Source organism: Bemisia tabaci, chromosome 2, assembly GCF_918797505.1.
Source record: "Bemisia tabaci chromosome 2, PGI_BMITA_v3".
Lineage (NCBI taxonomy): Eukaryota > Metazoa > Arthropoda > Insecta > Hemiptera > Aleyrodidae > Bemisia > Bemisia tabaci.
The window spans coordinates 4912652-4940341 of record NC_092794.1 but is presented as its reverse complement, the minus strand read 5'-3'; the positions used below and the strand labels follow the sequence as shown (position 1 = coordinate 4940341).

General features: G+C 38.3%; 2 protein-coding genes across 3 annotated transcripts in view; both read right to left on the bottom strand.

Moving 5' to 3' along the window:
- Positions 1–85: 85 nt before the first annotated feature.
- Positions 86–12117, bottom strand: LOC109031860 (uncharacterized). 2 transcript variants are annotated; one of them, XM_072296592.1, is made up of 10 exons: positions 11801–12117; positions 9988–10111; positions 9443–9467; positions 8769–8878; positions 8152–8298; positions 7155–7183; positions 6119–6273; positions 5282–5460; positions 2760–2879; positions 86–1525 (listed from the first exon to the last, which is right to left on the bottom strand). In XM_072296592.1, exons 2-10 carry the CDS (start codon positions 10039–10041, stop codon positions 920–922), a joined length of 1425 nt encoding a protein of 474 aa, XP_072152693.1. In that variant the 5' UTR covers positions 10042–10111; positions 11801–12117; the 3' UTR covers positions 86–919. The 2 variants fall into 2 exon arrangements, with proteins under 2 accessions (XP_072152693.1, XP_072152694.1); XM_072296593.1 differs by having other exon boundaries at positions 11988–12112.
- A 3046-nt stretch (positions 12118–15163) lies between these two features.
- The window catches only part of LOC109031864 (uncharacterized), a 28947-nt gene continuing 16420 nt past the window's right edge, over positions 15164–27690 (bottom strand). The window contains exons 9-14 of the mRNA XM_072296978.1: positions 25521–25799; positions 23890–24003; positions 22295–22448; positions 19434–19569; positions 18114–18322; positions 15164–17002 (exon numbers count right to left, since the gene is read on the bottom strand). Of these exons, the coding sequence (XP_072153079.1) occupies positions 16821–17002; positions 18114–18322; positions 19434–19569; positions 22295–22448; positions 23890–24003; positions 25521–25799 (1074 nt within the window). The 3' untranslated portion in view covers positions 15164–16820. The remainder of the gene's footprint in view (positions 17003–18113; positions 18323–19433; positions 19570–22294; positions 22449–23889; positions 24004–25520; positions 25800–27690) is intronic.

Below are 27690 nucleotides of genomic sequence, written 5' to 3'. Positions count from 1 at the left end.
ACTGGGCTGCGTGATAGTGACCAAGAAAGACTCAGTAGAAGTGCATCATCAAACATTTCACACAAGTCAATTTATTTTTAAGACATGCCATTCCAATCGACTGTGATCAACCTCCACAAAACTGAGATGGGTTGATGAGAATAAAATGCAGTACAATTATCACTTTAAAAAAAAAGTCAGTAGTAAAATTAGATGGAGATCTACAATTAAAAATGCTAGGTTAAACTAAACTTTGGGCTATTACCACTTAGTGATAACAACGAAAATGCGAACACATGTTAATCAGATACATACGAATAATACATATTATGCTAAGACCATCCAATAAAACTAGGGGAGCAAGAGAGTAATAATACTATTACCAATAGGATTGTTCTTTTACCAAGAAGCTACAACAAGTTTAAGCTTTCCTCTAAATTTATTCTGAATTATTTTTGATGCAACTAAATGAAAAAAAAAAGGATTTCATCGCTTGGATAATTAGATTAAATGCTTTTTTTTCTCTATTTCAACTCTAAAAAGCAGATGTCAATAAAACCTGGTATTTACGGTCCTTCAAACCTCCAGAGAGGTCCGAATTAAATCAAGTGGTTGAGAAACTAGCCATCCCATTTCTTCTTTGGACGGTTTTTTGACTGATGCAGTTTGTTGTTATTTGTGTTTCTACATTTTACAGGAAAGGTACATTTCACTCCTGAAGTTACAAGTCTGTAGGAGAGAGGTAAACAGAAACGTTGGCGCTAGTAAAAAAAAAGTCCAGAAAAGGGTTTGAGAATAAAAGACATTTACAAACTATGGAGTTGAAAATGACAAAGTATTTTTACGATATGGCACTATTTACTGTCACTCAAGGGGAAATTGGAGGATGCACTCGAAGGAAATTTAACTTTGTTATGCTCTTAGAGTTTACTTGCCATTGTCAGCAGTCCTGAATAACTTTCACATTTAATGCTATCTCACTATCAGTTAAGTGATCATCACTGTCCGCAGTGCTGACAGAATCTGAAGATTGGTTTTTATTTATATCGATAACTGTGTAACACGTTCTTCCATGTTTAATTGATATCTCATGTTTTTTTTCATGCCTCCGCATATCTCCAATCTGCGTAAATTTTCGATTGCAGATGCCGCAACTGAAAGGTCGCTCACCAGTGTGTACTCTCATGTGGGCAGTAACAAATGACTTTCGTGAAAACTGTTTTCCACACTCTTCGCACTTGTGCTTTTTTATTCCTGTGTGCTTCGGATGGTGTTGCAGCAGATTTGCTCGGGAACGAAAACGCTGCCCACACCACTCGCAGACATATGGTTTTGCTCCAGTATGGATCCGCTCATGGATGCCTAGACTTAATTTTGTCATCATGTGCTTCCCACAATGTCTACATTTCCATGGTGACTGATCTGACTCGGCATGAGCTGTTTTTAGATGACGGGCCAGTAATGCATGTCGTTCAAAACTCAGATCACAAATGTGACACTTTTCTTTCCACTCAGACTTTGGTTTATGCTTCAATTGATGTTTTACCTGGGGAGAAAAAAAATAAATAAATAAATAAATAAAAAATAATAGTAAAAAAATAAAAAATTAAAACCTCTGAATTAGGTACCCAGGAATTTTTCAATTTTTGTACACAATTTTAAGGGCCGTTCATAAATTATGTCACCCATTTTCTTCACAATTTGTTGACCCCTCCCTCCGTCACTGTATCCAACCGTCTTTTGACTGCCTAACTCCCTTACGAATTACATCTTCCTTAGTGTACCTATCTCCCTTTTTCGGGGGAAAACGTAGAAAATTGATGAAAATCAGTAGATAAAGTCAAATTTCAAGCGAGCATTTTCAGCTTTCTTGCCTTCAAGAAAGCTTGCATCATCCATGGCTTGACCCCTCCCTCCCTACGCGTCATCCACTGCTAGAACCCCTCGCCCCCTAACTTGCGTGACGTAATTTATGGACGGCCCCTAAAATTGCACACAAAAATTGAAAAGTTTCTGGGTTCATTTTCCACTTCCGATGGATTATTTTTTATCAAGAGAGAAACTGAATAACAACAACAATTTTGATAGGATACTGAGTATTATTAGCGAAATTTTATATTTGGCAGGATGTTGCAGTATTGAGTCCACGGGACTTTGAGGAAAAACCAAAGCCAAGAAAGAAAATGAATCATAATTAAACATTTCTTGGGGTTGTCCTTGTTTTGTCTGAGGAATTGGTCAGCAATAAGTAATGAAGCACACAGCAAGGAGTGAACTTCAGTGCTTCATCTTGTGGAATACCAACAATGGCATTTTATCGCTGTTCTTGGTATGAGATGCTGGGCTGGAAGCTACAAATTTGACTACACTCCCCTGATGTCCTGTGCTAAAGCAAAACTGCTGCTGATGTGACCCCTGCAAAGCATTTCAAATGTAGGTCTAGGAGCTGCACCTGTTCCTTCTTAGTTTTTTATTGACATATATTAGGATTCTATTTTTAAAACTAATTTTTAATTTTTGTACTTTTATGACTTTTTTAACCCTCCAAATATTATGGTTTGACTGCTTTTCTAAATATCCTGTTCCACAGTAATGAGACCACAGTGTTTTTTCTTGTGTTCATAAAAAATTTGGCAAAATATAAAATACTCCACACATACCTTTGAAACCAACCTTGCTGTGATTCCTCAGAACACATAAGATTGCTGCATATTTTATGATCACCTTTGAAATATTAAGGAAAAAGAAAGAAAAAAAGGGAGAAGGAAAATGTTACTTACCAAAAGATTGAGGCGATTGAAATTGGCATTACATATTTCACACACAAACACACTTGACTTTTTCTGGTTTGAACTAAGAGGTTGACTGTCATTTGTCGGTCTTATTCTTCGCAGACAAACCTGTCAAGATGAAACATTTTGCAACTTTCAGTCTATCTGAACAAAATTAAATTATACTTTAATGATATCATCTCAGTTTACTGAATTTCAGACAAAAGCAGAGAACCATCATCATTTGCTGTGATGACCAAACACAAAGGTGTTTCTCTACAGCTAAATTATCTGAAGCATTCTGATGGATGATTTATGCTTTTTTCTTAAGTTAATAAGTAGTTTGCCTCATGCAAACACTGCTGCTATCCACTTGTTCTAATTTTGAGAAACTTAAGAAAAATGAACAAGTCTTAAGTATAATTTTGAGATTATGTAAATAGAGTCCAGAAGCTAATCTACGAACTCTCCAAACCCAACACAAAATTTCTGTGCCCATATACATATCCAACCCTTCAGAGTCTTAAAAATCAAGAAAAATTCGAGAGATGAATTTTCACGTACGCTGAATCACTTTTAGGGGTTGTATGAATAAATTGAAATGACAGTAGGTCACTTGATAAGGTCTTCACCTTAAAATTGTATGCATGTTGTCTCCTCAAAATTTTGCATGGAAACAATCCACACAACACAGCACTCCAAAATCAACTCCTGAACGAGATATTAACAAGTATAAATTTTAACATGGGTCAGATAAAGTTTAAATTAGACAGCTGTCATTGATATTTTTGCCATTTAACCATGTTAATTGTAAACACTTAAATCTTGGTCAAGAGTTAATTTTTACACATTTCTTCGTGCAATTCGTTTTCCTGATGCAATTTTGAAGAACACGCAAGTTGCTTAGTACTTGGAATCATATTAATTTTACACATTTCTTCGTGCAATTCGTTTTCCTGATGCAATTTTGAAGAAAACGCAAGTTGCTTAGTACTTGGAATCATATTAATTTTTACACATTTCTTCGTGCAATTCGTTTTCCTGATGCAATTTTGAAGAAAACGCAAGTTGCTTAGTACTTGGAATCATATTTTGTTTAGATAGATACCTATTATAGTGGGATTAAAAAAAGATAGAATTACTAAATAATTAAAAAAGTAAAAGTCTAATTCAATCATGGATAAATGAATTCAATTCATTTAATATCCTTGTTCACTCAAACCTCATCAGTACAATGCCATTAATCTCGGATAGGTGTCTCCTGATTGAAGTGCTACTACTGAAAAAAAGTTCTATTACATTACTGTCTTAAATTGCCGCTGCCCACGAGAATGGAGAAGCCGTAACTAAGTTGCTGTGACGTCACCCTAGTAGATGCAACTCAGGCGCGGTTTAACATGTGTTCTTATGGGAGGGCGCATGACGTGTGTTTCATTCGTGCCATTATCTCTTAGGGGTTGATCTAATGCAAAAATCCATTACAACCTTTTCGAGAGAGGATGAAACTTCACTTCAGGAAATTGACTAGTCCATCGATGACATTGTCTGATAATTGAGGGAATTAAACCTAAATACCGAAAATCGTTACACCATTTAGATTCAGACGCACCGCTCATGGTTCGGGCAAATTGACAGATGTAGCACCTTTAAGAGGCTGTAACTTCAGAACGGTTGATCCGAGCCGAGCCGTTGTGGTATCAATGAAAAGCCCCTTGAATGCACTTTTTATCCATGTATAACACAATTTGACATAACTTCAAATTTTTTTGTTAAAAAATTGTAAAGTCGAAAATTGAAATATCTCAAAAAGGGGTAAATTAAATCGCACGAAATTTTGACTGAAGGTCGGTCATACCGCGAGGAATCCGGATGCAAAAATTCAGAGTGGAGACTTGATGGAGTCAAAAGTTATGAGCAAAAAACGTTCGTTTTTCGCGGTGCGAAAGCTCGGCTGTTGACGCAAGCGGCTCCCAGCCGCGGCGTTCCTGGAACTCGTTCGCCCGGGTCGGGAAGTCCGCCACAGCATATACGCGGCGCTCGCCGGCTGCCCGGAATATTCTCGGAACGCCGCGGCCGGGAGCCGCTTGCATCACGCGTCGCGCTTTTGCACCTGAGAAAAACGAATGCAACTTCGGCCGATCGAGGGCCATTCTCATTGGTCCATACCGCAACTGCCTCACTCATCAATGTTCCAATGGCCCGGAGATGATTGTTGTTATGGTAATTGTCTACTAGTTGGATGTCACAAAACTGACTAGTTACGGCCTCTCCATTACGTAGGCGACTATACTGCCCGTCAGTTTCATTACAAATGACACAAATTCTTGAAGAATTTGAAGAATTTTGAGGTTGGTATCATGACCTCAGAATAGGCTAATACCAGTATATGATCAGCCCCTTTGGGCTCGAACGCTGTAAAGACTGCCTCTTCTGCCTGGGAATTGGTGTCAAGAAGTCCAGGAAACAGATTTTATATGAAAAAAGAGAGTTTCAAATTAATGACTTGAAGAGTGTTAGAAGTGCGTAGATACCTCAATGTGATTTCGATACAATTGTACTTTTCTGAACTTTTCATTACAATTGTGGCATGAAATATCTCTTGACAGAGGAGAAGGATGCTGTCGGAGCTGCTGACTGGATGTGGGAAAGTTGTCACACTCATCAAATGGGATCCCACATTTGCCGCTGCTTTTTAATTCGAATGCATCTCCTGAAAAAAAGAGTATAAAAAGTTGAAATACTTTTTATTTTTTATTGACATGACATGATAATAAATCCAGAACTTTCAAGGCTTCGAACTTTTTTTTCTCAAAATCAAGCCACTGGAACCATGAGTGAAATTTTGAATTGCAGGAGGTTCATAACAGGAGAGGGAAAGAAATCAAATTGATGTGGGATTGGAGCTACTCGTAAATAATGTAAATGTGTGCACCTAATGGGTGCCAAGTTGACTCGAAGATGGAATTGATGAAAAGGTAATATTAGTTGATTTAGTATTGAGAGAATAAGAAGACTGGTGTCAGAAACCTAGAGGATCATTCCTGGCATCTTGGAACTTGAAAGGAGGGTAATGGCTGATGAAACATCTTTGAAAGTTAAACAGACTTGTTGGCTGAGAAATCACAGTATAGACATTTCATTTCAGGTGCATAAAAAGTTGGTAATTTTAAATTACACCTAGAAAAGTGTTAAAAACTAAATAGAACACTTGGAATGCAAAAAAGACTAGTAATGAGAAGTCACAGTCAGTGAGGTCCAATTATTGGCAATATATCCTATAAAGAAATAAAAGACCACGAAGGATGTTTAAAGAGACAGGGCTTGTAAAAAAATAAAATAAAATAAACTAAGGTAATGGTGATTTCTACCAAATGAGGAATTATCATCTTGATCACTCAGATCTCTTTGTTTTACATGGAATGGAGTGGGATCTGAGAGGGAAGCGGGTGGTGAGTCGAAATTTGCAGGAGACATTTCAACACTACTTTCTTTTTTGATTGGTTTGGGAAGAACATAGACAGGCCTGTAGATCAAAATTAAAGAGAAACATATGAGACGGAAGTCAAATGCTTGGGTTATTTGGACCGCGTTTAACAGAAAGGATCCAAGCCACATCAGCTATTGCCAATTTTAACTGGGCAATTTAATTTTTTACGAGAAAACGTTTGTGCGGATCCCTATGAAAATGTTAAGGAATTTGCTTCGTACTATGGAGAAAATTCACTGAAATTTGCACGAAAATCCGCACAACTGTTTTCATGTAAAATATTAAATTAGCCAATTAAATTTGGCAATAGCTGACGTGGCTTGGTTCCTTCCTGTTTAACGCGGTCCATTTGATGACAACAAAAACAAGGATTATGTATTAGGAAATGAATTTGGACCATTTGTGGGGGAAAAACCTTGAGCCACCCATGAAAATTTTTTTATATGATCAATTTTTCTCAAGTTGAGTATAAAATTCGGTTTTTGAATTTCAAGAGATTTGACAGAGAAAACTTTGTGGTCCCAAGAAAAAGTTGCGATCAATTCCCTTAATTTTATTTATTTACATTTTTTTGCTGAGAGAAAAGATAAAGATCAACTTCTAACTGACATCTTTGGTGCCCAGATATGGTAAAAAAACTAAAACAGATTTCCTTCGGCTTGGTGACACGATACCAGAAGCGATTCTTGCAGGTTTGCAACACTGTCTTTTCTCAATTTAAAAGAGAGAAAAACAATTGATTTGCCTCACCTAGAATCGGTATTTTGGAAGGATTCCAATAGAGGAAAAATGGTAATGCACTGTAATAAAAATTGTTACTTAAGGATACCCTCAAATTTTAAGCATAAAGCACAAATAGAAAACTGATACTCCAGAATTGTAGCGTTAATGAGGGTGACATAAAGAAGAGAACTTACTCTGCAGACATTTTCTTATCTTCTTCCTCCTGGAAAAAAAAAAAAAAAAAAACATTTAATTGAAAGCATAGAAAATGGAAATTTGATCCATATGTAATCGTTATCGGGCAAGTTTAAAACTATACAGGGTACATATTCCTAATTAAACTGTCCTTACGCACCCATTCACTTGAATATGTGTGATTATGCAACAACAGCTATTCTGGCTTGTTTGCTCGACAGTGAGAGATTATTTTTCTTCTCAGCACTCTAGGACGGGCCAGGTGTGATTAAAGTAAAAACTCAACACATATCTATCCCCTCATATATTTCTTCGTACTCTCTATGTCTCTCTTACTCTCATATTTTGGACAGTTTCCATTGGCATTAATGAAAATGCTTGTTGCCTGACTGTCTTTGTTTTTCTTTCCTTTTTCCATTCCTATGTTTCTCTCACCTAGACCGTTCTTAAGTGCTGAGAGGAAAAGACATCTCTTTGGCTCCTTGTTACTGTGTTAACTTCATATACTCGGCAAATTATCGCAACCTTGATCCAAGTCCAATGCGTACAGGTTAGTCATTGCGCATCTTTTTGGAATTCCCTTCCCTGCTCAACCCTCACTCTACCACAGCCAGTAGGGCATAACATCGGCTGCTCCCATGAAAAATGTATGGCATTCAGATTTCCCGCTACAATGCACAGTGGGGTCTCAAAACTCGTCCAAGGGAATGACTGACCTCTGTGGATTGGTCTTGCTTCAACCATAAACTGTGCCAAAACAGTATCTCAGACAGACAAATAGGACAAATGGGACATTTGATCAGGACCAAACAACGCGGGGAATGCAATAAACAAAAAAATGCCAAAAGAAGTGTGCACAGTCCTTCCTTTTCCATTATTAGGAATTTTTGATCACTGCTGGTGCATATAAGACCTCGCTTTTAATGCCTTTTCCCTCTTATCTCATCAAAATCTGATTTTAAGATATAGAAAAGGTTCCATAAAATATCGAGTTACCAGCATTTGATTGAAGTTTGCAAATATGCCCAAGTCAGGTGGTTCATTTACCGGAGGCACAATATTAGGAGAGGAATCGCTCATCCAGGCAAGGTGATTGTAACAGGCAGTGCAGATATGTTTGGACAAATTGTCATTAGGATGCACCTGAAATAATGCAATTGAAAAATGAATATAATTGGCGAGTTCCTAGTTTCTTACAAAATTATCAGTTCCAGGTACACAAATAAATAATCATGCAAAATTAAGCAATTCATTTATTGGAAAAATGTTAGCTTTAAAAGGTGAGCAAAGATCGACAGAGTGAGAGTATAACCTAAAATTTTAAATTCAATAATGCTATACAAAAGAAAAGCCTAAAAAAATTTTTTTGATAAATATCTTGAATCTGTAACCGATGTGTACAGCGCTGTTCTCATACATAATTGATGAACACAACTAAACTGCTTTTAACAGTAAAAGCTTCAGTCAAACAGCACTTCCGTAAAAATAGAGACTCCTCTTGAAAAACGTGTAGGTTTTTAGGAAACATGAAGCCTCTTAAAAATCATTTTGATATAATAAGAAACAGTTTATAAAAATATATTCTTTAAGGAAAAGTATTGAAATGTACTTACAAAAATAAAAAGGAAAAAATGAATTTTTTCAAGGATATCACTGTTCTGACTGAATATATCAATTCCTTCGCCTTGTGAGAACAGTTTTTCACAGACACGACACTGTTGAACTGGAAGAGAAAACCGTTATTACTTAGTGCAGGAAAAATCACTAGAAATAAGAGTAATATCTAACAATAAGCCCATGCCGACTGCAATTTACCCTGGAGCTCTAAAAAAGCTGGAACTTTAAGAAAAATGAAACATACCTGAAAGTTTTTGAAAATAGGAATTGAGGTTTGCATTTTTCACGTTCAGCCATCAATGTACAAAAATTGCCAAAATGTTTAGGTACCCAATGAGAGCTGCAACTTGCAAGTTTTAAGTACCTCATAAGTCAAGTATATTGTCTCTTAAAGATCTTTAAGTATTTGTAATAATTCAGAATTAAATCTGACGACTGTGCCAAAGTCATGACTCATCAAAAAAGCTACAATAAGGGAGGGTGCCTTCACTGAGTACTTTGACTACGTTTTATCCTTTACAGATGTTTCTTTTCTACAGTTGGGTAGATGTTGATTAAGACCATTAAAAGCACTCAATAATCAAATTTGATGATCATTGAGATTCTGACCAGTATCTTGTCAAAAAGTAGAGAGAGGAGATAGCAAAACTTCATGTGAAAAAATGCTCACCATTCGGCTGGCCATTCATAGGAAACTGAAAAAGCAAAAACCAAATAATTAGTGGGCAACCATTTCAATTTTGGAGTGAATGTAGAAAGGATTTTTCCTACAATATAACAGCGCAGACTTTAGATGCTCTTTTTCATTGAGCATTACAAATATTTCAATATTGAGCATTACAAATATTTCAATATTGAGCAAACAAATTTTTTTGTTACTATTGGGGGATACTTATAAGCTTTTTGACACAGGCTAAAAATCAGGTTTTTCTCTATCAGCGGATCGTTTCTTGAATCATTATCAGATGATCTTGATCGATAAATCCCCATCTTAGCGATGCAATACAACAATTCAGGTTATTCAATAACCATTCAACAGTCGACCCGGTACAGTTATATTCTATCACTTACATTGCTGCCTTTGATTCCTTGAGGAAACTACATCTACAGATGCTTTGTTTTCACAATATTTTGAAAAATTTCCATCCTCTGAACTGCCTCCTGATGTTACAGTAGGAAGAGATGGTAGTTCAAGTTTAAAAATTAAATGATTACCTGATCTGTGAAATCCATGAAGAAGTTCTGATCATCCACAAAATTTTCACTCATTTTAAGATTTGGAATTTTTTTTCAACGGAGGAAGAATATTGCTCCACCTGCTGGATCTACACTAAAGGATCTACAAAAGGAACAAAAATTGCTTTTTTAACAAAAAATGAGGTAAGTAAGATGATTTAAAAGGATTAGATAAAAAAACAGGCAAACTACGAGTATTCGGCAAAAATAGACGTTAGCTCTGGGCAAGAGTGTTAGGTCATTTACATGAAAAAAAAATTACATAGGTCCGATAAATGATAGCAGGACTCATTAGATCCAAAGTAAGTATCACATTGAAAATACATACTGATGAATTTCTATATTAAATGCGATATTTTTGGCAAAAATTCTCTTCTTGTTCCTTTGAATTGAATGGTGATATTATTTTAGGAAGTGGACCTTTTGTGACACCACACTTTTCTTGAGACTTTCATGGCTTTGTCCTGATTCTAAAATTTTCTAATTCTCTGACTTTCCCAAACATTTGAATACAACTTCCACTTGCATATTTTACATTGTAGGTGCCTAGTGATGGTGAATTTTGCTAAACTATGACAACATTTTTTCTTCCATAGATTCAAATTATGGAAAAAGATTGCCGGGAATAGTTCGATCTCTCTTGAATGGCACTGAGTAAATTCCTGGGCAGGCGCACTCTTGGCAAAATGCTGTAACTGCCCTGATAAGGAATAGAACCTGTATTTCACCACCTTCTGTAAATTTATAAAGGATATCGACGGTGTAAGTCAGCAATCACATAACTCGTTTGCAGTGTCTGAAAATCTCCGCCTCTACTCATGTGTTATTTTTTTAAGGAGAAAAAATTAACATCATTCCTTGAAGTTTTTACAGAATTTTCTACGCACAGAGGAGAAAAATCACGGCAGTTCTAAAGAATTGCTGTTGAGTAGTTTTCCAATTAAAAATTAAGTATGATGGGAAGTCTGCGACATTGCAAACTGAGTTATGTGATTGCCGACTTAGGTACACCGTCAATATACATGGTGAATGATAGAACACTCTGTCCACCATCAAGTAGCCATAATTTTGGCTTACAATCCTTCCTTCAATGATGAAATGGCCAGTGATATCGTGGCTTGAGACCCAGCAAGTAGGACATGAGATGTGTTCAGATGATTCGGCAAGCTCCGATGACGTGGTAACTGGCATGCGATATATAACACATCGATTATTTAGGTCAAAAATCTCGACAGATGTTGAATTATTTGCAAAAAAAGAACGATAGCCCTTGCGCATAAATCTAAAGAATTAATTTAAACCCCAAAATCGGCAAGGAATGAAGGCAGAATAGTATTAGGAAAAAACCCTCGCATTCGATTTCTGTATCGATTGCGATGTTTCTTCCTGACACTATTTGGCTTTCATTTCTCTGAATATAGCTGATTTTTGGGTTTTGAATGATTCTTTCGGCTCATGCGCAGGGGCTTTCATTCTTTATTTTGCTAAAAATTCAAAATCTGCCATGATTTTTGACCTAATCAATGTAACCACAATGTAAAATACCACATGTCAATTCGACCTCGTCACTGAAGCTTGACGAATCACTGTAAAAAATAAGGAATTCTGGGGGAGGAATAATGATTTGCCTTCATTACTAAGTACAGCAGATCGAATAGATGTTATAAGTGATGCTTTGAGGTTACATGTCAGATGCAGATTGAATGCCCAATGAATATTAAAAATGGAAAACTTCAAGGGGTTACTTGAAATGTAAATACCAAGAGGAACAAGAAGGGCTTAAAACTCTTACCAAGATGATATCAGATATTCATATCAACCACACGAAAACAAATACCCGGTGCCAGGCAGTTCCAAGTTTCTAGGAGAGAATACATTTGAGACACAGCACTTTCGTGATTAGAAGGAACATAAACACCTTCCCGAAGTGACAATGACAATACTTCCTGGGATGAATGATAAGGATGATAAAATGATACCTGATTTTTCTCAGAATTTTCGTTCACCGATGAAGTTTTTCGTAATTCGTTGAGAGACGAGACTACGAGAAAGAGAACTGAGAAGAGACGTCACACACGTGAACCCTACACGTGAGTGAATACAACTATTGCGGCTTTGGAGGACCCGCTTTTGCCTACCTCGTTGATTGCAGGAAAACTGAGAGACATGATACGCTGACTACATTACGAGACAACGAGCGCTAAAATTTTTACTTTCTCATTTTCGACGTCTCAAGTGCGAGACCGCGTATGTCCAATTGCGACGTTGCAGACTTCCTGTCATACTTTCAATTTTACTTAGAAAACCAGCCAAAGTAATTTTTATAAAACACCCTTTGACTTTTGATCTTTAGATATTAACAGAAATATTCTGCAAAATTTTAGGGCGGCTGGTCCTCTTCGGGAACTAACAAAGGGGGGGGGGGGAATGGGAGCAGAAATTTTTCAAGCACTGTAATAACGATACGCGGTTTTGCACTTAGGCCATCGTTTTAAATTCTTGTTCCAATTGACGCACGGTTTCCGCACGATTCAGTTAATGTTGTCTCAAGTTGGTGAGACACTGGTCTGGGCACGATTGTACGAATCGGACAATGCGCGTCGCGTGACTAAATTTCTTATGAGTACTCTGTCATGTATGTATAAATTTCCATGTACTATTTGCCTCCGATCTACAAAATATAGATACAAAATGGAAAAAGTTATTGCTTTTATGCGATACTTTTCGCGCATAGATTTTCTCATAATTTTCATTCATGGGGGCACTGTTTTCTGTGAAATGTGTTTCCAATTGCACACTCAATTCGTTTAAGTCATTCCACAGCAGAGGAAATAAATAAAACCTAAGTTTATGAGGATAATCAACACCCACGAGCACGTTTTATGGCACAGGGTGATCCAGGGTTAAACGGCCAGACTGCAGGAGCGTGTTCTACGGGTCAAAATAAGACTTTTTTGTTGTATAAAGTTTTTTTCCAAAAGTGCCCCAGTCGGAGCCTAGGCCCCTCAAAATTTCGGAGAGTAAATCGTTTTCCCTGAATTTCGTCAACGGTTGTGAACGAAATCTCATAAAAATGTGTACTTTCTTGTACTTTTATGCCCTGAATTCATAAATGATCGAAAAAAATCGAAATCTCAATTTAGAGGGAGTTAGGGGGTGTTTCAGCTCTTGCAGTCTGGCCGTTTAACCCTGAATCACCCTGTATAATAGACCACAGGAACGCCGCGATTAAGGCGTTGGATGCAGAAAGGGAACTTCTTGGTTGCGGTGTCTCAGGATCTCCGTTAATGTTTCATCCACTATAATCAAAGCAAGTGCGTAGAATTTGTAAAAATTTTACTAAATTTCTTTACAATTTTACAATACTGAAAATTAAAAATGTCAGAAAATTCGTCCGATAATTTCCTCTCTAATTTATAAATTAGCAGTGGAGATTTTGAAACACCAAAACCAAGAAATGACCTTTTTGCTTCCGCCTCAATTGCGTGCTCCAGAGGACTGAGGAAGGAGGGATGTGTACCTTGGGTGCAGTGACTACACGCCCTGTGATCAGCGTTCATGCGGACCGGGCCGCCTTCAATAGTTCGTATAGGCAATGTGAGCGACTTAGAAGCGGTAATGGTTGCTTACATAAGTTTGGCCATTCTTATTATTGGTAGAGTTTCCTTACTTTTTTACTATTTTCTTCACTCGCCGATAAAATTTCCAATTGGAATATGAGATCTAATGATAGGTTGATGTTTAAAGCAAGGCTACAAAGCTAAATAAAAAGCAAAACTGAATTGCGAAATGAGGGAGAATACCTAGCTCAAAACTATTTATCATTGCCTATCGTCGGAACTTGTTCTACAAGAAATGCAGATTGTAAGTAGTGTAAAATGGGCTCAAAAATTTTGAGTCACAAACATCTCCTACGAAAGACAGATTCCGTACTCAAGTTTTACTTTTCATTCATGGCAGAGATCTTATTCGTGTTAGGTTTTTCCTTCTTTTTTCCGATTAGAATATTCTATCCTCCAGTGTAACAAAGTGTGAGAGAGGAGATATTTAACTCTATCACGAAATTATTCTGGTGACTTCGAGAGAGATAGAAAAAATAAATAAACTTACGAGAAGAAAAAGTAGAACAGACGATTTATTTTCATGGTATACTTACATTTTAATACAGGGTACAGTTTTTCTTACACCTATATGTGCTTTAATGGCAGGTTAGGAATATGATGTTTATCAGAGTCGAAATTTGACAATTACGTCGTAAATTTTTGCATTCGGTTAAGAATGAGGCATTATGCCTCATTCTTAACCGCCAAGACCGACAAATCGTCAAGACGTTCGTCTTGACGATTATATTGATTATGTCTTGACGATTTGAGGTCCGGAGTTGACCCAAAAGAATCCGGTTGCGTTTTTGAACAAGAGATTAGAAACTCTTGAAAGCCTTGTTGCTAGCGGTTTTCGTTTATTGTATATTTGATTGAATGGTTTTTGTCTCGTAGAAGACGTAGGTGGAATAAATACTGCCGTGCTAAGGAAGAACGCCGTATGAGCATTTGAGAGTTGCCAAATTTCCTTCGATAAAATGTTCATTTATGAGGAACGGTATGAAGATTTTTTTCTTGAAATTTTCAGGAACTTTAGGTGAAATTAGGAACGGAATTGTCTGAAAAACTGGAAGGAAAATATTCACAAGTTCACCAGGAAATTTGGCACCGTCTGAGGGTTCATACAGCGTTTTTCCTTAGCACGGCAGTGTATCAATGGCCACAATGCGACACCACGTTTCTCCATTGCTGTGCTTCAAAATTTCCGATCCACAGATTAGTCCAGATCGCTAACATCCAATCTAGCCAATGCTTCAGAAGCGTGAGTAATTTTGCTACAGGTTAGGCAACTTTAGAAAATTGATGGCACTACCAGTAGTGAAAGAACTTGACCGGATCGAGAGAAATTTCCTATTGAATCTGATTATAAAGCTTGAAAAAAGTATAAATAGTAATGTGTAATAATGGTTTTTGATCAAATAAGATTTTATCAAGTACTGTTATGCTAAGTATTCTGTTTCAATATTCTTACAACAGTTGGTAGCAATTAACTGCTCTCATGGGGGCCTGGCGGGAATTCAAAACTAGGAACCAAAAGTCTCATTTTGGCAGGATTTTGCTTTAATTTTCGGTTTCTAAGGCTTTAAACTTCAAAAATATGATATATTATAATCTGCAAATTTTTTCAATAATGTCATCTACTCAGTATACTGATGAACTCTGATTTGTTTATTTCCACCGATAAAGCACAAAAACATAGCCCGATTATACGAATAAAGAAGGAGAATTAATTAAAATACGGGTAAACAAGGCTAAAAATTATTGAAACACTTAAAGGCAGGACGTTTCGAGCTGCTACCAGCTCATTTTCAGCTGCAAAAACACATAAAAACAAGTAAAAAATTGAGTGGCGACCTGACCCCAGCCGTTATTATGAGTGGTTACGTGATAACGGCTGAGGTCAGGTCGCCACTCAATTTTTTACTTGTTTTTATGTGTTTTTGCAGCTGAAAATGAGCTGGAAGCAGCTCGAAACGTCTTACCTTTTAGTGTTTCAATAATTTTTAGCCTTGTTTACTCGTATTTTAATTAATTCTCCTTCTTTATTTATTTCCACCTTAATTATTTAATCTGGAAATATTGAACCACATAAATTCTACTGAGAAACTAATTCTTGAATTCTTCGGAACGTTTCATCCCACAAAAATCTGAAAAAGAAGTATTCTCCCGCCGAAAATCTGCTGAAAATAGCCAAAATTTCAGTTTTGGTTCCTAGTTTTAAATGCCCATGGATTTTCCCGCCAATGGCGCTCACAAAGCTACTCACGCTCTTCCGCCGATGTTAGCGATCTGGACTAATCTGTGTTCCGATCCTAAATTATTTTTTAGAAGACAAACAAGCCAACTTCAGAGCTTTTAAAATTTATTAAGAATATTTTGTCAACAAAGGAGAGAAATTAAGAAGGTTTTCAAGAATACATAGTCTAGTTTCCCAAAGAAAAAATAAAGTATGAAAGGATGTCCACAACGTCGCAAACAGAGATGGGTTGGCATTTTGGCCATGGATATTTCATGGTTAATGTAAACTAAATCAGTCGCTCCGGGCAGTGACGACTCTTGCAGGTTGAATATTGTTTTTTCCATTTGATTCTATGTTAAACTATCGATTCTAGGCGAGGCAGCCTGTCTCACCTAGAATCGATATATTCAATTAATTTACACGAATTATTAATAGTGTTGCCAACCAGGGGCGCAGAAACTTCCAAGGGTTCCCCCAAAATAAGTATAGGCTCCCCCATTTCAAGTTTTCGTAGGATTACACATAAAGTAACGCTGTCGACAGTTTTGCCCCCTCAAAACAGGGCGCTTGGAATTGCTTGGGCTTTGGTCTAGTGTACCGGACCGGAGTCTTTCCTACCAAAGGGGGGTTATCCTTTCCGACGAAGCCGCGTAGACCCAAAACAGGGCGCTTGAATGTCTTGTTCCCCACATTCCAAAAAAAAGAAAAAAAGAAAAAAAAGAAAAAAAGAAAAAAAAGAAAAAAAAGAAAAAAAAGGAAAAAAAAGAACTCCCCCTTTTCACAGGGTCCCCCCATTTTTCTCGTCCTCACATAGGTTCCCCCATTTCATGGGATCAGGCCAGGACCGGCCGGTCCCACGGTGCGGACATTTTTGCACCCCTGTTGCCAACTTGCTTGAATCGCCTCTGTCTCCGCGGATGTTTTCGATTAAGGAACAATAATTATAATTACAGCCCTTTAACTATTTCTTCTTAGAGATTGGTGTGGAAAATTATGGGTGCCAAGGGGCCGCAGCAGAAGGTGAGAGGGTTGAAGGGACGTGGCGCGCGAAGCTCCAGCCACTGTTCTTGATTCGGCACGTACATCTCGGCAGGCATCATGTCCGACGGCGACTGAACTGCCTTCGTGTCTTCGTCGTCCTCTTCTTCTTCCTCTGCAATCCGAAACCCAAATTCAATCATCAATGGTCTATTAATTACACAAGTACTTTTAACGATTTTCTCCCATAAAGCGCAACTCAGTGAATTTATTCAGTCCTTTTTTCAAAATTTAATTTCAACATTTTCAACTTGGCAAGGAAATCTTTTCTGGGTTCTTGAAACTTTCAGAGGTATATTTTTACACGCCAAGGAAGACCATATAACAGTTTTAACCCCATTAAAGCAAACAAACGGGCGTGAGGGGGTTTCCTCCGTCTGTGCTCCCGAATTAATTTCTTGAAAACTTTAAAGGGGCTTTATTTTCCAGGAGCTCGATAGAATATTTTAATTTTTGTCTAGAATGTTAGTAGAAGTACACTACTACAAGATCCTGAAAGTTCCATCAAAAGGTATTTCCATTTTATTTACATTTCTTCAAGCACGCAGTAGAAGCTGGAATACTGATCTGTGAGAACACAGCGAAACGCCTTCAATTTCGCTTCATACCTTACGCTCCACCGCAGAGTTAGTTTAGTTGCTTAACCCAACCGAACCTAACTTGGCTTGATACTCCTCACTGCTTGCTGTTCGGGGCGTATAAACAAGGATTACACGAGACGGCAAAACTGCTGTCATGCCGTGTTTACACATCTTATGCTCAATATATTATCATGGGCACCGATCCATACGCCGCATCGTAAAGAAATATGATTTGCCAATGGTTTAAATGAACTACCGGATGAGACGATTACAATCTTTTTCGATGAATCGTTAAAAAAAGCACTAAAAAAGAAGGCTTTGCTCACAGTAGCAATTTTCTATTATTGTTTTAAAATGGTGCAAGTTAAATTTTTGGAAATTTTAACTTCGGAAAGCTAATTTAGATAGCTTAATTTTGCAATATTTCTTTCGATAAGAAACGAATATACTAGGAAAATTCTGAATATTTTTCCTCCGATTTTTTAAACAGTTTTGTTCAAAATTTCATTTAAAAAATTTGAAAATTTCAAAGCAAAATAGCATAACTTTCCGCAAGAATTAACATTTCATCGAGGGAAATTTGGCAATTGTCGAATTTTGAAACGGCGTTTTTCCTTAGCATAGCGGCGTGTTTCTTGGTCTCACCTTGTGTTTTCCTTCTCCTCGTTGGTGGTTTGGACATTGCGATGTGTTCTCCCCGCCGCCGTAAAAGCAAGCGACCAACCCCCTCACACCGTCGCAGAACTTCGTTTGCTAAAAGGTGTTTCCGCACTTCTTTCGAGAGAGTGATTCGTTCGCTGAACCACGTTGGAACGGCTCCAAAGTCTGTCAGCAGCTGCAGAGCGCCCCATTCACTAGGACAAAAGAAACTCGGTTTAACCCTTTATTGCATAGCGTTGCATGATACCTGAGCAACAAATGTTTTTCAGCTTTATTTCTATGCTGGAGTATTAAATTGAATCAAAGCAAGAAATAATTTTTGGGGAACATTATATGTCTGATCTTCTTGCTTAGAAAAAAACCATGAAAATCGATTCCAACCGACTCTAGTGTCAAAAAAATACTGAACAATGTAGATTTTCTCTCCAAAATCAACGATTAGCTCATGCAACAAAGGGTTAAACTTACACATAGATGAAAAAACGCATACTTAAACTCATAAATAAACTTCACGTATAAGAACGCACTGAAAAAAGTTACGGGCTAAACATAGACATATCGTCTCGGTCTCAGAGCAACGAGAAAACAAAAAGCTGGAATGTGAATTGCGGGCCGATTGGCACCGCCTACTTTTGCGAGTCTCTGATTGGCTGATCCGTCTGGTGTCCACTTTCTGGGGCCTTTATGGAAAATATCACAGGCCAATTTTTCATCGAAAATAACTCGAAAACCGGGACTTATTCATGCGTCGGAGATCTCGGAAATCAACTCGCCAGACATTGGCGGATCCAGCGAATTGGCAACAATGTTTTTCCCTCGATTTAAACCTATATAAATGTATCGATTCTTGGAGGGGCCGGGCGATCCGACAAGAATCGATTATTTAGCATAGGTTTAAATAGAGAAAATCCGGTGTTGCCCAATTGCTGGATCCGCCTCCGTTGCCAGATTTTGCTGAGGAGATTGATGGGTAATACATGATACTTTTTTCTCAAACACACCGTGCATTTCGACCTCGGAATTTGTCTGAAGAGTCAGATCGACCCGACTATTTCTTCTGGGGGAGATACATATAGTGGATGAGAAAAGGGATGCAAACGCGCCCGTATGTTACCAAAAAGTTGCAACTTTCGAAAGGAGTATTTCTTATCCCCGAAAACAAAGGAATAACATAAATAATACTTCAAAAAGTATCAAAATCAATGTAATTAAATACGGGTCAATTTGACTCAACTTAGGACTTTGCATATAAAAAAGTTTTGGGCATCTAAGGATTAAAAAACGAGATGGCATGGTGCTCCTCACCTAAATTTAATCTTGTTGGCGTAAATGTGATCCAGCCATGCCTCGCACATGATGCACAAAACAAGACCAGACACCGACTTCTGCAGCATCTCTGACAATAGACCCGATGCTATCAGGACTGGCCTCAAAACTCGATCTGAAACACATGAAAGATAGAGACCCTTTATACCCAGAGTTAAGACAACTCACTTTTGGTTGGGCTGAAAGTGGCCTAAAAAAAAATCCAATTCTGATTGGTTCTCGCTCATGGAGGCCGAAACGAGTGCACCAAGATGGCGGTACCTCGAATGTGAACAAGAATAATGAAAATATTACCTAATTGTGGTTTATCAAGAGTAAATTGTTATTTCCATCGGTCTAAAACGAAAATAGATTAAAAAATTATTCACAAACCAATCTCATTTTCTTTTTAATTGATCAATTTGTTGATGTTGTTGTTTTTGTGTGACAGACATCGCAGGATTCCTGATCCTTATCCCTCAATATCGTTCCTTTGGGTGCACTCGTTTCGGCCTCCATGGCCAGCCAAGGCCGGCTGCCAGTCAGCTGATAATCGGGTTGTCTTAACTCTGGGTATAAAGGGACTCTAATGAAAGACGAAGCAAGTCTGAATAGAGCAGTGGCGCGGAATTTCTGAAGGTTCGAAGAATAGTTTGTCTTACGCAAAACTTTGTAGGGAGCCCAAAAGGTCCATAAAAAAGTTCAAAAAAATTTTTCTAAGGGGAGAAAAGCTGGTCAAAATCAAACCAATCAACAGTCGAAGTGAGGGGTTCGGAGTACAAGGCGCATAAGTGCAGTTTTTGAAAAAATTAAGATATTAATGTGATTTCAAGTAAAACTAGTCTTAATGCATATTCTGTGAAAATCTCGCTCCTAAATTCCCATTTTTAAGCATCAAAAAGTCAGTTTGAAAGGAGGGGTTGCGATTTGGGCCGAAATCGGCCCCTCCACGGAATTGAATAATTTTTGGATATTTGGCAGTTGACGGTGCATGTTTGACGAAAATAATCGAGTTTTGCCGATACTCCCATTTTTCGGCTGCGAAACAGGGTCCTAAACATGGCTCCGCAGCCGAAAATAGATGAAATTTTGCGTTTTTCGTAGTTCTACCTCAGATTCCGACCTGGGCCCAAAGGTGACGGGCGATGAGCTTCGAATATGGTGTCTGGGACACCTAGACACGTAACATACTAGAATGTGATCATCCGTCACCTTTAGGCCCAACTTCAAAATCGAACTTTTCCAACATTTTAGCCGGAAATAGTTGAAAATTCCTGTTTTTCCAACGTTCTATTCAGGTTCTGTACTGAACCCAGAACTTGCCTTCGAATATAGAGAACGGATTTATAAAGTCTTCCTATATTGACTGTCACCAGTCACTTGAATGACTATTAAAACTGAGTTTTGTACGATTTCACGTATAGGATAACTTGTCAACTCCAGATTCCTTGATTGTTTGCTTGAGCTCTCCAGTGCTTGGTAATGTTACCATTATGAAAAGCTCACTGTAAGCTCACAGCATACAGGTTTGTATTTGATAACTATCTCAGATGAGAGATATCTAATGATAGGAACTTCAAGATAGGTTCTTTTCTACTGAATGTAGTTTTCGCCAAATATACTCTGCAGTGCTTATCATGGCCTTATGAGGTGAGATAAGTATGCTGTCTTGGAAAGTTGGATATGTTCGGTTTTGAAATTGGACCCAAAGGCGACGGTTGATCATATTCGAGTATGTTACGTGTCCAGGTGTCCCAGACACCATATTCGAAGCTCATCACCCGTCGCCTTTGAGCCCAGGACAAAATCCGAGGTAGAACCGCGGAAAACATGGATTCTCAGCTATTTCGGGCTAAAAAGTTGGAAAAGTTCGATTTTGAAGTTGGGCCCAAAGGCGACGGTTGATCATATTCGAATATGTTACGTGTCTAGGTGTCCCAGACACCATATTCGAAGCTCAACACCCGTCGCCTTTGGGCCCACGTCGAAATCTGAGGTAGAACTACGAAAAACGCAAAATTTCATCTATTTTCGGCTGCGGAGCCATGTTTAGGACCCTGTTTCGCAGCCAAAAAATGGGAGTATCGGCACTACTCGATTGTTTAAATATGCACCGTCAACTGCCAAATATCCAAAAATTATTCAATTCCGTCGAAGGGCCGATTTCGGCCCAAATCGCAACCCCTCCTTTGTTTCGCCATAATGATCCATGCAATTCTAAACTTCAAACACGTATTCCTCGAAATAGCAAAAATCGTACTTATGCGCCTTGTCCTCCAAGCCCCTCAATTGACAGAGCAAGCCGATGACTGAACCTGAGTTCAACCATTAGCAAACGTCATTTCCTTCGCAAAGCTTCTTCATCGGAGCTAATTAAAATATCCTTTGATCAGGATATCATTTCTGGAATTTTAAAAATGGGGTTATACTTTGTCACTAGGGTTAAAAAAAATAAGAACAAATTCCTGGAAGCTAGCTCACTCCGTGCTTTCATAAAATAAAGTAGGTAGTGAAAACGTGTGCCACTGACCCATTGTAGACTGTGGAGAACAACTCTGGAAGAAGACTTGAAACATAAAGGGCAAAGGGATATTGTATTTCAATGCTGCAATCAAGAGTGGCGGTAGCCATCCCCGGTCGAGGAAAATGACGCCCTATTAAAGTCCCGATAGCAAAGGGGTGGCTGACACTCTTAGTCACACCTAACTCCCTTAATCTGAAAATTAATTCGATTTATATGAAGATACGCATATTTTGACGTTATGTGGTGAGTTCCAGGTAATTTTAAGCTAGAATCTCATTTCTTACGAGGAAAGAATATCCGTATTACAAGACATCTGATAAACATTCATTATACTTACCAAGATATTCTTCGACGTAGCCAGACGCATATTGAGGAATTTCATCGAGTTGCTGTCTCCAGTATTCGTGGGTGGGAAAACACAGACGTAAATTAGCTAAACTGATCGTTCGACACACTTTTGACAGAGCAGTGATGCATTCACTGGGAAGACTCTGTATTATTGAAAAGAGAAACAAACACATTTATGGACGCTTTAATATGGCAAGTGGTGACGTTAAAGAAAAGAGAGTCCCTTTCATAGCAGAATGGGAACCAGTATCAACTGAGGATGGACGAAAAGACTTTTTTTAAAAAAAAAAAACGCCTGGATGCAACTATTCGTTCTTCGTGGATGTCTGTGATGCATGCATCTAAATTGAAGGCGCACTTACTTTCCTCAAGTGCACAACTATAATTTGCTTGTGTTGACCGTGCCGTTCCAACTTCAAAGATGCTAGAATAATATTTAGCAAACGTTTTTGATAACGTAGGACATTATTTTATACAATGCTGGAACAACATAGTGTGATGCAACCTTGTAAATCTTCATACTTTATTCTGTTTTAGGATTGGGCGTCAGTACTAGACTATTCCCGGGGTTGCCTTACGGCTGCCATTTGGCTGCCTTATTGGCGTTATATGTGTTTCTTCAATTCGTAATTCGTGTTCACTATAAAGTTGATTGGGGGTGCTACGTGCCATTGGCGCATGGCGTTAATGGTTCCATCGAATTCGTGTTCACTTCATAAATTTTTCCGTCAGCTGATGGACGGGGGTGGATGTCCATGAACGGCGTCTGAGCGTTGGACTGATCAGATCTCCCCATACCTCGGGGTCCTTTTCCTGACGGCCGCTAAGCCCAACCCCTGGCAAGGAAGAATTCGTTTGTGACCTACTAAATTTTTACTGAATTACCTAAGTATGCATTGGTATTACATTGTTTATACAAGTATTGAACTTTCTTTCTTTCTATTCGTTTCTAGGAGCATGAAAAGTATTGATTGACTTTTCAGGAAGTAATTGTATCAGCATGGCACTTTACTTTACCTATTTCGACGGTGTAAGTCGGCAATCACATAACTCGTTTGCGATGTCTGAAAATCTCCGCCGCTATGTTATTTTTTTAAAGGAGAACAAATTGACATCATTCCTTGAAGTTTTTGCAGAATTTTCTTCGCACCGAGAAGAAAAATCACGGTATTTTTAAAGAGTTGCCGTTGAGTAGTTTTCCGTTTAAAAAATAGAGTATGACAGGAAGTCTGCGACGTCGCAAACCGAGTTGTGTGATTGCCGACTTGCACCGTCGATTTGCTCTCTTTAATTCTGACCTTCGATCACGCCAGGTTTTGACTTTTCATCGGAAATGTATTTTTATTTATTTGGTTCATCTACTAATTATTCACCAAGAAACGGTGGGGTGTTTCATTAAAACACATTGAAACGCACTGTGACACAAGACGTCACTACAGACCGCAGAATACTCATACTGCCAGCAATATGAACGACCCAAAAGATTTCTTTTGCGGATTTTATGAGTGTTTTGATCCCTCTGAATGAGGCGACTAACTAGTCAAACAGACAATCGAAGTTATCAATCATTATTGGCGAACTAACTTGTAATTTCTCGACATTGGCACGAACTTCTGATGCAAGTTTCATCCTCATCCTAGCGCACACTGTGACATGGACGCTGCTACCAGGACCCAATAGATCTGATTGGTTCGCTAGCTGGAAAATGGGATTTTAATCATCAAGTAATTGAGTGATATGTCTATTGTCAAAGTCGGGAAAAACGTATATCGCCATTGCAAAGTCTGTAACGTCGCAATCGTAGATACGCATTGTTTTACTTTAGCCGACAATATTTAAATTCAGAGTTTTTTATTGCTTTCGGTGAATGAGAAATGTTTAAATCGCAAAGAAAATTTGTGAACATTTTTAAAGAAAATTTGTTACAATTTTGGAAAAAAGATTGCCAAGGGCAACGTTGCAACGTGCTGAAGCCTTTTTGACTCTGAGCACAACATATTATTGACGTAAAGTCAAAGGGAAGTATCTTGAGGAACTATACCCTGGTAAAAATTGGCAGTAGAATCTGTGTTCCAAAATACCATAGACCTATAGCTGGCTGTAAGATTTCCAATAGCTTCTATAGCCGGCAACACAATTTCTCATAGCCTTTTATAGCCGATGGCGATTAAGCAACAGCCTGGAGATAAAGTGTATGCTAAACGTGACTAATTACGGACGCTAGGACTTAGTGAGTTTTTGGACTACCGCTCTCTTTTTGGGCCGTAGTATCTTGATTCATTTTGCGAGGAAAGCTCCGCACTTTTGAAGGATGTCTGCCATTCCTAATAGGTTGGAGCGCCTTCAATTTCGTATGATACTGTGCAGTACCTCTGGTGTGAAATAGTTGCTTCAAGCGCCGTGGTACGCTGCGGCGCGGCGCGGCGCGGCGGGCGGGCAGCCAGCGCGAAACGCGGATTGGCGCCTACAAACCTAACGCGGATACTTCACTCATTGCGCAATGCGTGAAGTATCCCTGTTAGGTTTGTAGGCGCCAGTGAGCTGCCGCTCCGCTTTGTGTTAGGCTCTAATCTCGTGAGTCAGCGTTTTTCAACTCATGACTTTGAAATGTTTGCACACTCTTAATGGATTATTCTCATTTCAATTGATGAAAAAAATATATAAAGTAAAGGAAAATATAATGTGCGTTTTGTAAATATTAAGGTGATTCCGAACAAACTTAAGGATTTACAAAGCACACGAATTTCTACACAATTTCTTATAGCCTTTTATAGCCAATGGCGAAAAAGCAACAGCCCGGCGATAGGAACTATAGCCCGGCTGTATAATTTTTTATCGCTTCGTGTAGCCCAACCGTATGATTTTCTCCACTTTCTACAGCCAGCTATATGATTTTCTATCGCCTTCTTCAGTCGGCTATAAGAACTCTTATGGTATTTTGAAACGCAGCTCCTATCGCCAATTTTTACCAGGGTATGTATTGAGATCCATATGAATACATACATGACAGGGCTCAAGTCACTAATGCAGACAGGCTCTTTCTAATTGGACATATTTCTGTCAAACGGAACCATGTGCATTATGCATGTATTCTTATGGGTCTCAGGGCGCATTTCTTACCGCACATAGTTTCGTTTGAAGTCCAATTGGGATATTTCCACGTGTATACTGTCATATATACGTTACGTGGTCGACTTAAATACAATAATGCTCACCTTCAGTTGGCTTAGGGCAGTGAGACAAGATTGGATGTCAGTTTGAGTGACTCGAAAGAACTGGTCGACGTTCCAAAAATTGGCGAGTATTCGAGTTCTGGTCATGGCCCACATACGAACGGTGTGCACGGAATGGTCCAGCCGATGCAGAATAGGAATTTGCTCAACCAGTGGCAATTCTTCTAAGTCATTCAGTGTCCAATTGGAGCCTTCGCAGGAATTGCTCAGCTGAACCAAATCTTGGAAAACGTTGTCAAACAACTGCCCTGTTTTCGTGCCCTGTAGGAACACACATGGAGCCACTATTCATTCGGACGTATTTAAATCAGAAGAAATTATCCATTGGACCATGAGCCCTGCCATGCATGTATTCTTATGAAGCTCAGGGCTCATATCAGCGAGCTGGTAATTGAAATTGATAGACAAAACCATAGACAAAGAAGATGACGGGAAAATGGAGCTTTTCTATCGGTTGAAACAAGTGATTCTTACAGACATAAGGGAACATGATGGAATAACTATAGGGTCCCATATGGGTTGCCGTTAAGTAGCCAATTACTTGCCTCCTTTGTTCATTTCCACCCGATAGGATCAGTCCATTTCCTCTTTGTCCTCCATGTCTATTGCTTTGTGCATCAATTTCAATAATCAGCCCGTAGAATAAACTTTCCCCCGAAATAACTCGAGATGGTTATAGGACATTTCATCAACAATTTTTTGTCCGCGCACCTGTTTTTTCCAGTAATTTACGTCCACGTGTTTTTTCGGCACGGGAGTTTTGGTCCACGTGCCAGTCGAGACCCAAAGTTAATTGGCCCACATGTAAATACAAACGACAATTGCTCACGACGTTTTTGGATGAAAATGTAAAATATCTTGGAAGAATGAGGGTTTGCTTGTTTTTTTTTGTTTTGTCTGTTTGATCTAACGGAGAATAATAATAATATAGTTGAGAGTTTTTGTAAAAATGGGGGAGCATCAATTCCATGAGACAAAATTCACTAAAACTCTCTACACCTCTTTGGTGTAACAGGACTTAATTATCTTTCAAGATTTTCCCACCTTGTTACACCTGAACCGGATGAACCTCTTGATTTGCCTCAGCTAAAGGCCCTTAGATTTTTCCAGTGTACGATAAGTATCTTGATTTATTTTGCGAGGAAAGATCTGTACTTTTAAAGGATGCTTGTTATTCTTAATACGTTCAATTTCGTATTATACTGTGCAACACCTCTGTTGTGAAATAGTTGCTTCAGGCGCCGCCCCACGGCGGGCGGGCGGCCAGCGCGAAAAGCGCATCGGCGCCTACAAACCTAAGTGGATACTTCAAGCATTGTGCAATGCGTGAAGTATCCACTTAGGTTTGTAGGCGCCAGTGAGCCTCTCGCGCTGGCAGCACGCCGATCCGCTCTCTTAGGCTTTATTATTTATACTCGCACAGTCAGCGTTTTTTAACTCACAATCAGTATTTTGAAATGTTGGAACATTCTGCATTGATTATTCTCATTCAAATCGATGAGAAAAAAATATGTATCAATTTATCAAAGGAGAATAATGATAGAATGTGTGTTTTTTAGATATTGGTGGTTCCGTGCCAAATTTAATGGTTTCCAAAGTACTTTTTTTTCTTTTACATTTTGTGCTTTTATTGTGCTGCAGCGAGGTGTACGCGCAACGAAACGCTCAAAATTTGACGTATTTGACTCTAAAAGATCGATGTACAAATGGGTTAAAACTAAAGATTCCGTGCTTCTTGGTTTTTTTTTCCTCTTTTATTCATTTTTGCGGTTTCTGTCGGCACAACTGCAGCTCATTGAGATTAATGTCGCTTGGAAAAGGCTTTACAAATATTTGTCACGTTTTAAAAATATAAATTTTTTCAAAATAAAGTAATAATTTCGTAAAGAAAAAATTAAAAAGAAAAGCACCTATACATATGTAAGGTATATTGTACATCGAATATTTTAAGGATAGAAATAAAACCAAATATTCACCAATGACAATTTAAGAAGATGATTTAAAAGGAGAAAGTGATAACATTTCATTTAGAAAATGAGCAACCATAACAACACCTCCTTCTCTCTCAATTTCTCATTTCCATACTGTCAATATAATTTTACATACCGACTAAAACATAACGCTTGGACCAAGTCACCGTTGCTGAAGTGTG

Coding starts and splice junctions, on each gene's coding strand:
- LOC109031860 (XM_072296592.1), bottom strand. CDS start 10,041: ATGAGTGAAAATTTTGTGGATGATCAGAACTTCTTCATGGATTTCACA. Junction 8,879..9,442: donor TATGAATGGCCAGCCGAATG/GTGAGCATTTTT, acceptor TTTCTCTTCCAG/TTCAACAGTGTCGTGTCTGT. Junction 8,299..8,768: donor ATTTTTTCCTTTTTATTTTT/GTAAGTACATTT, acceptor GCATTATTTCAG/GTGCATCCTAATGACAATTT.